The sequence below is a fragment of the Thalassophryne amazonica genome, chromosome 3 (assembly GCF_902500255.1).
Source record: "Thalassophryne amazonica chromosome 3, fThaAma1.1, whole genome shotgun sequence".
Lineage (NCBI taxonomy): Eukaryota > Metazoa > Chordata > Actinopteri > Batrachoidiformes > Batrachoididae > Thalassophryne > Thalassophryne amazonica.
In genome coordinates, this window is record NC_047105.1 from 23,639,253 (window position 1) to 23,653,489 (window position 14,237).

The following is a 14,237-nucleotide window of genomic DNA, read 5'->3' on the forward strand; positions in this document are numbered from 1 at the left end:
GTGTAACGCTGAAATTCACATTTCAGCGTTACGCATACATCAGTTCTGAGCATCTGTTTACCTGTTTGGCTGTTGACTGTTAATGAACTTTGTATGTTAACTGTGTGTATTTTCCTGTATGCAGTATTATCCTGACCACAGCTCAGTATTTGTCTCCTGCGCTACACAAGAACTTCAGAGATGCTGAATTTGACTTTAAGGTGACTTTTACAGATGCATCATGTAGCTGTATCCATTTTGTCATCTACACTGTAATAAATAAATAAATTTTTCAGTAAAAAAAGAAAATGTAAATGTCTTTACAGAACAGTCTGTATATTTTACAGTGTAAAGCTAATTTACAAAAAGTCATGTAATTTTAAATCAGTAAATCCAACAGCATTAACATTATCTTGGTGTTTTTTTTTAAGAATTATTCCCATTGGACTTTGTCATATGAAGCCTGCTGCTTCTCCAAATGACCCCTTGCCACCTCGTCTTCTTAAAGAGGCTTTTTCCATGTTGGCACCATTTGTATTGAATATTATTAATGGGAGTTTGGTTAATGGTATAGTGCCTGCCAGTTTCAAGAATGCAGTGGTGACCCCACTTATTAAGAAACCTGGCTTAGATTCTTCTGAACTTTCCAATTTTAGGCCAATTTCCAAACTTCCTTTTCTCTCTAAAATTTTGGAGAAAATTGTATACTGCCAGTTGAGTTCTTTTTTAAATAATCATGACACCCTGGAGTTGTTTCAGTCTGGTTTTAAATCCCGTCACAGTACTGAGTCGGCACTGCTGCAGGTTTTTTAACAACATTTCTGTAGCTACTGATTCTGGTCACTGTGTTGTTTTGGTCCTGTTGGATCTAATAGCGGCCTTCGATACAGTGGACCATCAGATCCTCTTGTCTCGCCTGGAAAACTGGGTGGGCATTAAGGGTGTTGTTTTAGACTGGTTTAGATACTACCTATCAGAGAGATGTTTTTGTGTCCGTATTGGAGCTGTTGAATCTTGTGCAGTGCCCCTTACATGTGGGGTGCCTCAAGGCTCCATACTTGGTCCGCTTCTTTTTTCTCTGTATCTACTCCCAATGGGATCAATTTTTAGGAGACATGATATCTCTTTTCATTTTTATGGTGATGACTGTCAAATTTATTTGCCACTGAAGCAGCAAAATGCATACTCTGCGAAGCATCTCCTAGAGTGCATTGGTGACATTAAGGCATGGTTGTCCATAAATTTTCTACACCTGAATGATAAAAAGACTGAGGTTTTGCTGTTTGGACCTAGTGACACTTCCAAAATCAATGTTGATCTGGGTCCCATGAGTCAGTATCTGGCACAGACAGCAATAAACCTGGGTGTAAAACTGAACAATGATCTTAAATTTGATGCCCAGATTAGGTCAGCAGTCAAGTCTAGTTTCTATCAACTTAGACAACTGGCCAAGGTGAAGCAATTTCTTTCACGGCATCATTTTGAGATTTTAATCCATGCTTTTATCACTAATCGCCTGGACTATTGCAATGCACTTTAGATTGGGCTGAATCAGACACTGCTTACCCGCCTACAGATGGTGCAAAATGCTGCTGCTTGACTTTTGGCTGGTGTTAGAAGGTGCGAGCACATTACACTGGTTTTGACCTCACTTCACTGGCTCCCAGTTCGTTTTAGAATTGATTTTAAAATTCTTTTATTTGTTTTTAAATGTCTTCATGGCTTTGCCCCATTATATCTGTCTGACCTGCTCCATTTATATGTCCCTTCACGCTCACTCAAGTCAGCTGATTTATCACTGTTAGTTATCCCAAGGTCAAAGAGGAAGCGTAGAGGTGACCGAGCTTTTTCAGTCGTTGGCCCAAAATTGTGGAATGATCTTCCTTTGCACATTAGGCAGGCTGAGTCTCTCTCTGCTTTTAAATCTTCTTTTAAAACACATTTCTTCTCTTTGGCTTTTAACGCAGTTTGTCACGTTGTTTTTTTTTTGTGTGTTTCTGGTTTTAACTGTGGTTTATTTATTTATTTATTTTATTTATTTTAACTTGCCTGTTCTTGTTGTGTACAGCGCTTTGGTTGTTGGTATTCATTTCAAAGTGCTTTATAAATAAATTGAGATTGAGATTGAGATTTGTTATACTGTTCCCGTTTCACTGTTTGCACCACTGTGTGTCACACAGTAGATACTACTCTGAAAATATGAATTATATATCATATTGCCATATATATTTATTAGATTTGTAAGTATGTTGATATGAGGAGTTCCAAAAAAAAAGTCATGTCCGTTTAGAATTGAGTAGGTTATACATCAACAGGACCAGTTCACACCATGTGACAGAATGGTGGCAGAAGCAGTTGGTGAGCTTGCTTCCCAAACAGAATATCTCCAGTTCAAGGTTGCTTGGACCCATTTTAATTTTATTAATTTATTATTTACAAATAAAAGTGGCTTTATATTGTAAAATTAATAGTGTTTTCTGTAAAGGTATTTACTTTTTACTGCATTTTTACATATTAATTCCAGCAATGACAATTACTAGTTTTTTCTCTGTAAAAACTACATTTTCAGATGTATTGCCATCCTTTGTCTGAATATAATGTCTTCACACAGTCAGCAGTCTTCAGAATGCTTCATTATAATTCTCGTTAGCGATTTCTGTCAAAACTGAGAGTTTTAACAAGAACAAGAATCAAAGTTCAGGGAGTGTTTCCATCCAGTGGGCTTCAAAATGCAACAAATAAAAATACATACACAAAAATACATTGCATGTGTTAAATGATGCCTTTATGTTCCACAAAGAATGAAAATATTCAGCATAAATCATTACAAAGAGTTGGAGTAAAGAATGCTGAGAGAACAGTGTATTACTGTGAATATGTTTGTCTGTGAGCAGGTGTGGAACTCTTACTTCAGCCTGGCGGTTCTCTACATCAACCAGCCCAGCTTACAGCTGGAGAACCTCAGTTCTGCAAAGAGGAAGAAAATCTTAGACAAGTAAGGACACATACACGTTTGCACTTACGGTCACGAGTGTGAGGTCAGATTAATAGTGTCAGGTCGTAAAAAGCTTCCGTGTCAATAGTGTGACTACTCCCATTCACAGGTGGGTATTTCTTCATGCTCCCAGTAAGGTTAATCATATGAACGAGGATATTGAGGTTACATACTGTAAATTTGTCATCGTTGTGATCCATTTTTCATTATCTTGTTGAATCAATAAAAAGGATGTTGGCTTTAACCCTGGCATGGGGATTTGTTCCTCTGTAGGTATGGTGACATGAGAGTGATGATGACCTATGAACTGTTCAGCATGTGGCAGAATTTGGGTAAGATTTCCCCAACATCAAACAACAAAACGTTGATCTTAAAATCCTGGTTGATTCCAGATAAACCTCAATGACTGATCCATCTGAAACATAAAATTTATTCTCCACTTAAATTCTCTGAGCATAGTTGGTTGACTGATTGGCCACAGATATATTGATACGTGTATGTTGGTTACAGGTGAGAATAAGATCCATTTCATCCCTGGTATGATTGGACCGTTCTTGGGAGTCACACTGGTTCCTCAAGTGGAGGTTCGGAACATCATGATCCCCATTTTTCATGACATGATGGACTGGGAGCAACGCAAAAACGGAAACTTCAAACAGGTACACACACGTGCGCACACACACACATACTCACACAGATGGAGTCTTCTGCCTTGTTGTCGTTGTCAGCACAGATGGATTGCAGTGCTCTAATTTCAGTGTGAAACTCTTTAGTCTGCAGTCGGTCACTGACTGACTGAGAACCAAAATGGGGGACTTTCATTTACTCGATTAACCTCAAATACTCAGACTCTCCAAATCCACATAGCCCCGTCCCCACATTGGGAACACCGTGATTTATGCGTTTATACTTAAATGAATTGTCATGGAAATGTGGGGCCTCCCTGGCAACATTGCTGGTGCAACTTTTACATCAACATCGTCTTATATTGTTGGTGTAACTTGCATGATTGCAAAGGAGTTATTAATTTAAATTAAATTCCCGCAACCCTTAATTGGACTGTAGAAGATGAATGAATGAATGAATGTATTTGTACAGGAGTCAGGATCAAATCACAACATTAAGTCACCCAAAGGTGCTACAAACAAGTAAGGGTGTAAATATACAAGCAGCATTCATTTGGCAATACACACAAGAACACTGGAGGCAGCAACAGGATAATCAGTAACAGACTGTGGTGGAAAGTTTTCTGGCACAAGATCAGTCAAATTTTAAGCTTGTTTACGGCAAACATATCCAGTCTTTCTTGGCTGTCTGAGTACCTTGGTGTGCCTGCTGGTACGCCCTCTGGTGGAATCCCCCAGTAATGCGTAGTTTATCGGCAAGTCTGTGTACACTTTATATAGTGCAACAGATAACAGAATATTTTTTGGCAACACAGCGTCATATGTTGTCAACACAGATGGATTTCATATGTGTTGACAACATAGTTTTGACTGTGTTGAATGTTTGGTCTGCAAAGTAAAGGTCAAGCAATGTTGATGTCCATTGGATTCTATGACATGTGACATATGTTACCCTGTAACGGATATTACTCTTTTTTCAAAAGAGTAATATCTAAAGAGTATTTGTGCTGAATTTGGTGCTTGTTTCCAGAAATGAACGATTGTTACACTTATCTCCTCTGCCAATATTAGGGGTAATGAGAGAGAGGGAGAAAACAAGCAGGGAAAAAGAGATAGGCAAAGACATGCAAGGAAGGTTATCCAGAGTGGATACTCTGCAAACTGTACTTTGTGACTGAGTGCTGACAACTTTTTTTTGGAAAGAATGAGTTTGGCTTTTTTGTGTGGTTATGTAAATGGGATTAGTCCATTTCTGTGTTATACTTTTGTGGTGAAACAGCACCACCACCAGTAGAGTTGAGGAGACACATGGGTGTGTGTGTGTATGTGTGTGTGTCTTTTCAGGTGGAGGCTGAGCTGATTGACAAACTTGACAGTTTGGTTTCAGAGGGCAAAGGTGACGAGAACTACAGAGAACTCTTCAGTTTGCTGTAAGGAGCAGACGTCTTTCACCCTCTTGGATGTTTAATCTGTTGTTCGTCTTTCCGTCCTCTGAGCAGTGACACTGTCACTGTTTTTCTGCTCTAATGCTGATGCTGTGTGTTTGCTTTGTTCTGTGCTGCGGGAGTAGAACACAGCTGTTTGGGCCGTACCCCAGGTATGACACCACTTATCTGTCGGGAGATGCATCAGGCTGATATTTGTGTCTGTAGGCAGGGAGGCGACGGTGTTACTGTGCACGTACAATGAAGGAATAAGTCTAAAAAACATGACTAGGCTGCAGCAGATGCCTGTGAAAATGTGTTTTATTACATCACTCTGATTCAAGCCACTATTTTCCTTTTTAAGTCTTTTGGAGAAGATGGAGCAGGAGACATGGAGAGAGACGGGGATTTCCTTTGTTACATCTGTCACACGACTGATGGAGCGACTTTTGGACTACCGGTAACACAAACAGTCACAGGCAGCAAATTAAAGACACAGTGTGGAAAATAAAAGAATCTCATCACTTTAAGGAGAGTGAACCATCTCCCCTGTCTGTAGGGACTGTATGAAAGGAGACGAGACTGAAAACAAGAAGATTGGCTGCACTGTTAATCTCCTGGTACGATATGTTATGTGATTTAAAAAAAATTAAGCTTTTTTAACACCATAAGATGGGTTTACTGTTGACAGTTTGACAGAATTTACACTAAATCTGCAACTTCATTTCCTCTGCTTTTCTCAAGTGACGATTAAGCTTGGTTGTCTGCAAAACGTACCATCACTGAAGTAGGGAGGTGGTGGTGTAATGGTTTGCACATGATTTATGAGGTTTTACTTTGCCATCTAATGGTTAATAATCACATTATTCCCTTTGATCGATTTGGTGTAGAGTGTCAGACTCAGACGAGCCGGGTTTCATTAATCTCCAAAAAGAAAAAAAGAAAGTTGCCATTTGAAATGACTTTAGTTTTGTGTCATGTCTGTGATCTGCTTTTTTTCTACAAAATTAAACAACTGAATGAACATCCTCCAAGGCCGGTGATTCCATAATTTTTGCCAGGGGTTGTAGTACAAACAAGTCAAGAGTTGAGTAGTATGAAGATTATACCCTCTCTTTATTAAAGAGCATAGTCTTTCAGTTTGAGAGCAAGATTTATTAATTTTACTTGTTCTCTAAGACCCAGCACATCCTCCTCATTCAAATCTTCTTTTATAGTGGTTGGCATCCAGCTTAATGGTGTATTCATGCTACCTTCTACTCTGGAATGTGGCTCAGACAGTACCATAGTCCAACTGTATGCAGGAGCAGCTTGTCACATATAGATATTACCATCTTTTGGCTGTACATGACAATGCAGAATTTTTTGAAATATATCACTTTGAAATATAAGATGCAGAACCAGCCCAACAAGTTAAAAAAAAAGCATGACTTATAGCCCTCATGGTTATTGGGAGTATTACAACTCACTGATATTTTGTTAATTTTGTAGGACACACAGCAGCATCCTTCTAATGTGTATGGTGACAGGACACTGTGTCTCTTATCAGAATTTCTACAAATCAGAGATCAATAAGGAGGAGATGTACATCCGCTACATCCACAAACTGTGTGACATGCACCTACAAGCTGAGAACTACACAGGTACACAAACACACATATCACATGTATGTTGACTTGCACTGATGCCCAAAACTCAGTTCACAGATGTGCATCCTGGAAGGTCTGTAACCACGACAAACTGCCGTGTGAAGATTAAATGTGCTCGAGTGTGCAGTTTGAAAGTGGAACATGTTGGACTTGCACTCTGCAGTATGCCAACTGGAGCACACCTGCAGCATATCTGTGTTATGTCTGGCAGAACCTCCCAGTGTTGATAGGGCATGTACGACAGAGCTTCACGGACATGCAAGGGATTAACAAAGCTCACAATGGGGGGAAAGAAAATTTTTAAGACGTTGAAAATTCAGCAACTGAGAAACAAGATCAGAACATGACAACGGAATATCCTGGTTCATCATGAACACCTTCCCAGACCAGCGAAGGTTTTCAAGGTAAGGACAAAGTTTCAAACCCTGAGCTTCCAGGATGCAGGTCTTTGAAAGTGATACAGGGTTTGAAGCGATTCTGAGATGCCCGTGTATTTAATTATCTTTACTGTTTACCGTTTGCTACAGACCACCAACCTGTGAATGTAATATTAGATATACCATTTGTTTCCCATCTGTGGTGTATTCAGAATCAGAATCGCCTTTATTGTCATTGTAATTTGCATTACAACGAGATTTGACTGCAACTCCAAAAAGGTGCTTTCCGTGGTGCGAGTAATTTTTAGCCAAATAAAACACAGTGAAATTTAACGGTAAATTATATAGTGTATATGTACAACTAATATAAACATAAGGTAAGATAAAATAAAATAAAATGAAATGTGGACTAAGTAATGTAAAACAAGAATTATATACAACTGTGGAATCATATTGCATGGGAATATTGCACATGGTTTACAGATATTGCACAAGAAACTTGAAGGTGTGGATTAGAGTGATTTGTTTTTGTTCAGAGCAGTGATCGATCTGAGGAGAAAGCTGTCCCTGAGTCTGTTTGTCCTAGTTTTGATTGACCTATACCGTTGGCCGGAGGGTAATAGGACAAACAGGTGGTTGCTGGGGTGAGATGTGTCTTTGCTGATGCTGGCAGCTCTGCTGAGGTAGCGAGAGCTGGCAATGTCTTCCAGGCTGGGCAGAGAGCAACCAGTGATCCGCTGGGTTGTTTTGATCACCCTCTGCAGTGCTCTCCTGTCTGCTGCTGTGCACCCCCCATACCACACTGTGATACAGTACGTCACGATGCTCTTGATGGTGGCTCTGTAGAACAGTACCAGCAGCTTCTCCTCCAGATTGTTTCTCCTGAAGAAACAATCTGGAGAATTTCTTCCTGACTCCTCAGAAAGTGGAGTCGCTACTGGGCTTTCTTTACCATCACTGTGGTGTTGGCAGTCCAGGAGAGGCTGTCAGAGAGCTGCACTCCGAGGAACCTGATGGAACTGACCCTTTCCACACAGTCCCCTTGGATGTAGAGTGGGGCTGGTTCAGCCCTGTTCTTCCTGAAGTCCAGGATTATTTTTGTTTTTGTGGTGTTCAGCGGCAGGTTGTTAGCTGAACACCACACTGTCAGTCGATTTACCTCGTCTTTGTAGTCGGTCTCATCGCCCCCTGAGATGAGCCCAATCACGGTGGTATCATCCGCAAACTTTATGATGGTGTTTGTGGGATGGGTTGGAGAGCAGTTGTGTGTGTAAAGGGTGAACAGGAGGGAGCTCAGTACACAGCCTTGAGGGGAACTGGTGCTGAGTGTGATGGTGGAGGAAAGGTGGGGCCAAGTTTCACGGACTGTGGGCGGTTTGTGAGGAAGTCCTTGATCCACTAGCAGATGGGGGTGGAGATGCCCAGATGTGTCAGTTTCTGGACCAGGATCTCCGGGATGATGTGGTTGAAGGCTGAACTGAAGTCCAGGAAGAGCATCCTCACATAGCTCCCCTGGTGCTCCAGGTGGCTCAGCGTGGTGTGGAGCGCTGTGGTGATAGCATCCTCTGTGGAGCGGTTTGCCCTGTAGGCAAACTGGTGGGGGTCCAGAGTGGGAGGAAGACAGGCTTTGATATGCTGAGAGACCAGTCTTTCAAAGCACTTCATGACCACAGGCGTAAGTGCAACAGGCCTGTAGTCATTTATGCTCTCCACTGCTGACTTCTTTGGGACTGGAATGATCGTGGAGGATTTGAGGCAGGGTGGAATGGTGGCCTGCGACAGGGACAGGTTGAAGATGCAGGTGAAAACTCCAGCCAGTTGGTCAGCACACACTTTCAGTACCTTTCCAGGTACACCATCGTGGCCGGCCGCCTTCCTGGGGTTCACCGCCTTCAGTACACATCTCACTTCATGTTCCTGAAGTGTTAGCACGCTAGTGCTGGAGGGTGGTGGGTGTGGAGTTGCTGCTGGTCTATCTGCTTCGAAGCAGGCAAAGAAGCAGGTCAGCTCCTCTGCCAGCGAGGCGTCAGACCTTGCATTTCCTGGGTTGCTGCTTTTGTAGTTGGTTATGTGATTTATTCCCTGCCACATCCTTCTGGGGTCATTTACAGTGAAGTGGTCCTCTATCTTTTCCTTGTAGGCAGCCTTGGCCTAGTGTATAGAACTACTTAAATCAGCTATGATGGATGTTGAGCGGTGTTGAAGTGGAGACAGCGCCACCTATTTGTAGCATTATTTTACCCCCATTTGAACTCACTAGCAGGATCTCAAAGGAGCCTTTCTTATCCTCAAAATTAACAAATACCCTTAATATCTGTACACTGGAATTACATCCCCACAGGTGACTGTTTCACCAGGTTTGAGTCCTGACCCCACACACTCAAAGTTTCATTTCCACTGCCATGTGTCAGCTATAGGAAGCAGTGCTGTGACTGATTTGTGTTGGTTGGGTCCACAGAGGCTGCATTCACGTTGCTCTTGTACTGGGAACTGCTACACTGGGATGAACGGCCCCTGAAAGAGTTCATGCACTATCCTGCTCAGACAGAGTGGCATCGCAAGGAGGGACTTTGCCGCAAGGTCATTCACTACTTTAACAAGGGCAAGGTGAGAACGACATAAACACACTGTGCAAATTGTACTGTGCATGGGAAATGTGGCATGCGTGGCCTTGAACCAGGAACCTTCTGTCTGGGAAACAAGCCATCATGCTGCTCTGAGAACAAACATCTCAATACCCATTGCATTTTGATATGGACTTGTACTGCCCCTACTGGTGATATGAAGGCATGACATTTAGGAGCCTTTACTGGTAGTTTGAAGCACCTACAGGGGGACATGGATTAGATCAAATTCTTCTGTTTTCTTGCCCGATTAATTAGTTTAGAGCTCAGAAACATGTTGACTCTTTGGGCTGATTGACGATCTAAAAACCTCCTGACCCTTTGGTTAATGGACAGCCTGTTGTTGTGTTCTGCTGTAATCAGATTGGATTCATTTTGTGTGTGTGTGTGTGTGTGTGTGTGTGTGTGTGTGTGTGTGTGTGTGTGTGTGTGTGTGTGTGTGTGTGTGTGTGTTGCAGTGTTGGGAGTATGGCATTCCTCTCTGCAGGGAACTGGCCTTTCAGTATGAATCTCTTTATGACTACCAGAGCCTCAGCTGGATTCGGGTGAGCAGCATCACACTGTGGTTCCTGTTGAGGACCGTCATAGTAATTTTGTCCATTACTGATGAGTTTGATGACGTTTTAAAATAATATATTCAGTCGATGTGAGTTTTATTTAAAGATGACATCTTGAATGATCAGTCCCAACATGAGCATTGTTCCATTTACACTGAAACTCACACTGGAGAATGTGGAAACAGATAATTGTTAGCATTTTGTATTGATAAATTAAATGATTTATCAATATAGAAGCTGTATTTTTCAGCATCTGTGGTTTTGCTCTTGTGCACTTTGTACAAATAACTGATATGGGGAAGCAGATTGTCACCAAACTTGGACAGTACATTTCTTCAGTGTCCTTATGATTACGTTTTGGAGCAGGTCGGTCAAAGGCCAACATGTCAAAACCGTAGTCTTTAAAAGACATTTGCAAGGATGTCTACACAACCAATAGGATTAGAGAGAAATCTTATGAAGCTTTCATTAGTCAATCATTTCTAAGGAGTGACATTGTGATAGAGTGTCCCAAAATGTTACTCAGCACTGTATAATGTGCACGGAAGCCCTTTCATTTCAGCGGTATTTGTAACCCCAAATCGCCAAACAGTTCTGCCAGATGTTTTCGATTTTTCAATTTCTCACTTCAACTGATTTCTTGTGCCACAAAAACAAAACACATTTCCAGTAAAAATATCAAACGGTCTCTGTGGAAGTAGAAATAGGAGACACCTTTAAATGAGTTCTGTATGTTTTTCAGTTTATGATGATAATGAATAAACTGCATCACTTTTGAGTTTTTATTTGTTTAAACTTTGTGTTGTTAATCTGAATTCACACTGTAGAAAATGGAGGCAGCGTATTATGACAACATAATGGAGCAGCAGCGACTGGAACCGGAGTTCTTCAGGGTCGGATTCTATGGCAGAAAGTTTCCCTTCTTTCTCAGAGTGAGTTAAAATCTTTTAGGTTTTCCAGAATGGCTCTTTATTTTGAAAGTAGACGAGTACTCAGTGTGCTTAACGCCTTTACAAACTGAGATTTATCACAGTTTGTGTGTACGTGAAATAGTTTCTCTTCTTGTTGCTGCTACTTTATTGGAAATGACTAAATTACTGCAGAATGACAGAACTTGGAATGATCTCCCTGCGTCAATAAAACAGTCAGATTCTGTGGAGACTTTCAAGTCCAGACTTAAGACGCACTTATTTTCCCTTTCATATGGCTAGCATACTTACATAGTATAGTTCTATATGTTTCACTCTTTTAATTCATCTTATGAGGAAACGGAGTGTACCGCAGCCTCAACTTTACCTAAATTCTGTGTCTTTTAGTGAAGCTTAGGGCTAGTGGCCGATATTTCCTGTTTTTCTTGTTTAATGCTGGCAAATTATACAGTATTTCTTGTCTTTCTGATGCCTGATTCTGTTTTTTCTCTCTGTTTAAGGTGCAGCTCCATCCAGAGATGGGAGTTTTATTTGTGCTGGTGACCCTCCTGTCCTGTGCACCAACAGCATTTCCTGTATATTCGTTTTGTGAATTGTTCTGTAATTTATGTCTGTAGCATGGCCCAAGCAGAGGGTCACCCCTTTGAGTCTGGTCTGCTTGAGGTTTCTTCCTCAGAGGGAGTTTTTCCTTACCACTGTTGCTCTGGAGGTTAGTAAGGTTAGACCCTACTTGTGTGAAGTGCCTTGAGGCAACTCTGTTGAGATTTGGCGCTATATAAATGAAAATAAATTGAAATTGAACTTTATGAAGACAACGTAAATGTGTTTGTGTTTGTATTTTACTTTTTCATTCTGTAAGCTACTCAACAAACTTTCATTGTCATATAAAATAACACTAAATGCCTAATCATGTCTAATCACTCATGGCGCTAGTTTTCCATCATGCAGTTAAACATGGAGGAGGAGGGGATCCTGGCTCCGCCCTTTTGTGGAGATTTGTCTCAGATTTTAATAACTTTGATTCCAGGCGAGACTGAACTTTTTCATATTTCGCATTACTTTTTAACCCCTGATTTCTGTCTGTCTGTCCGAAAATGTGTATGTGTTCTGAAATCAACTCCTCACATTTTTAATAGGAATTTTTGGGAAACTTTGCACAATTCCTTGTTATAGGTTAGTAATACAAATATTATAATATTGTACATGATTGGCACATTTTGACAGAGTTATCGCCTTTCATTAACAAACCTAGACACGGCCATATTCGTGAGTTGGTGTCTGCATTCTGAAATCAACTATCACATACCATGAAATGGTATGTGATTTACTGTGCTCTCAGAGCGCTCTTGTTGTTATTAACATGAATTATGTGTGTTTAATCCACATCAGAACAAAGAGTTTGTGTGTCGTGGCCATGACTATGAAAGGCTTGAGGCTTTCCAGCAAAGGATGCTGGGAGAATTCCCACAGGCCATTGCAATGCAGCACCCCAACCAGCCAGATGAGGGCATTCTGCAGTGCGATGCACAATGTATCCTTAAAAAAAAAACGGACTTCTTCTTCTGTATATTTGATAGGTCTTATTGAAAACCCATGTGATTCATTAGTTACTTTTCCTTGACTTCCTACCTCAGACCTGCAGATTTACGCGGTAACACCAGTACCGGATAGTGTCGGTGTCCTCCTGATGGACAGAGTACCAGACCGAATCAAGAGCTTCTACCGGGTTAACAATGTCAGGCGTTTCCGTTATGATCGCCCTTTCCACAAAGGATCCAAAGACCGTGACAATGAGTTTAAGGTGAGCGACGGACAGCTGGGCTTCTCTGTCTCCTCTGAAAACAGTTTATTTGCGTTTTGAAACAGCTTTCAATCCTGTGAAGAACATATGATTAGAGGCTTTTACAGATTTTATGAAAAAAACTTTAATAAATGATGGGTACATTTGTACAAAGTCAGACAGCCAGCTCATGCATGTGGCACCAGCTATAGCAACGTAAATAAATGATTAAAAAGAGGTTAACACAGTAAATCCGGTTTGAGCAGCTCATACGTGGGATGCATCCAGCCTGCTCAGCAGCAGCTAACCCTAACTCTAACCCTAACCCTAACCCGGCCCAGCTGGTAGCTGCTGGACTCCTTCAGCCGCTTCCAGAAGCGCTGTTCCTCTCTGATCATATAAAAGGAAAACTGTGTGTCACCCCCTCACATCTTGTCTCACATGTTGCTCATGTTTAGTCGCAGAGTCTACGTGGTGAGGGAAACAAGGCACCTGCCTGATGATTTGGTGAAGGAGTTTATCATGCAGATTTTTTGGTCTGTTCAAAAATCAAGCAAGGAGCAGGGCGCCACCTTGCGACCCAGGTGAGGGGATGGTGAATAGCTGCGAACCTTGTGCCAAACTGAACTTATTTCCTCACGGATGCCATTTGTAGGCTGTCACAGCCCAGTGAGATGCTAGCCTTACTGTGTGTCTGTGAGACTCGGACGCTAGCCGGTGAACGAAGGCCGTGCCTAGATGATCCTTGGTCATTGCTGGAATGACTTGGTGTCAAACAAGTGGTTACTTAGGGAGACTTACTTGCATTGGGAGGGAACATCAGAACATTTTGGCCATGTGGTGTGTTTCTCTGTGCGTGATCCAGCACATAGGAGCCTGAGTGTTGAGGACCACAGGAGAAGGCCTAGAATGAATTGTTACTATGGACAGGTGGGATGGATTGGAGGTCTTCCAGGGTGGTTGTCATCCAGGACCCAGGGAAAGTTCTGCGATGTCACTGATGTGGCAACGTGCGACTCCAGCACATGCTTTCAGTCTTAACTTGTGTGTGAACTGTGATGAATGGCGTTCTTGTGGATTTTGGACTGTTTGTTTTACTTCTTTTTTTGTTGTTGTGGTTTCAGAGCCTTTGGATCGAGAGGACGACTTTGATTCTCACCCACCCTCTGCCTGGAATTTCATGCTGGTTTGAGGTGGAGAAGAGAGAGCTGGTGTGTGAACAAAGACAAAAACACAAGCTGCCTTGATTCAGACATTAATGTGTTTTTCTTCTCACTGCTTTTCACTGTCTGATTTT

General features: G+C 41.6%; 1 protein-coding gene across 1 annotated transcript in view; it reads left to right on the top strand.

Moving 5' to 3' along the window:
• LOC117506417 (dedicator of cytokinesis protein 3-like) overlaps positions 1-14,237 on the top strand; it is a 544,822-nt gene that overhangs the window by 502,516 nt on the left and 28,069 nt on the right. Inside the window, exons 31-45 of the mRNA XM_034165920.1 lie at positions 125-200; positions 2,874-2,974; positions 3,248-3,306; positions 3,485-3,633; positions 4,945-5,030; positions 5,171-5,197; positions 5,389-5,484; positions 5,584-5,644; positions 6,574-6,667; positions 9,509-9,657; positions 10,133-10,219; positions 11,059-11,163; positions 12,550-12,691; positions 12,795-12,961; positions 14,065-14,151. Coding sequence (XP_034021811.1) covers positions 125-200; positions 2,874-2,974; positions 3,248-3,306; positions 3,485-3,633; positions 4,945-5,030; positions 5,171-5,197; positions 5,389-5,484; positions 5,584-5,644; positions 6,574-6,667; positions 9,509-9,657; positions 10,133-10,219; positions 11,059-11,163; positions 12,550-12,691; positions 12,795-12,961; positions 14,065-14,151 — 1,486 coding nt within the window. The remainder of the gene's footprint in view (positions 1-124; positions 201-2,873; positions 2,975-3,247; positions 3,307-3,484; positions 3,634-4,944; positions 5,031-5,170; positions 5,198-5,388; positions 5,485-5,583; positions 5,645-6,573; positions 6,668-9,508; positions 9,658-10,132; positions 10,220-11,058; positions 11,164-12,549; positions 12,692-12,794; positions 12,962-14,064; positions 14,152-14,237) is intronic.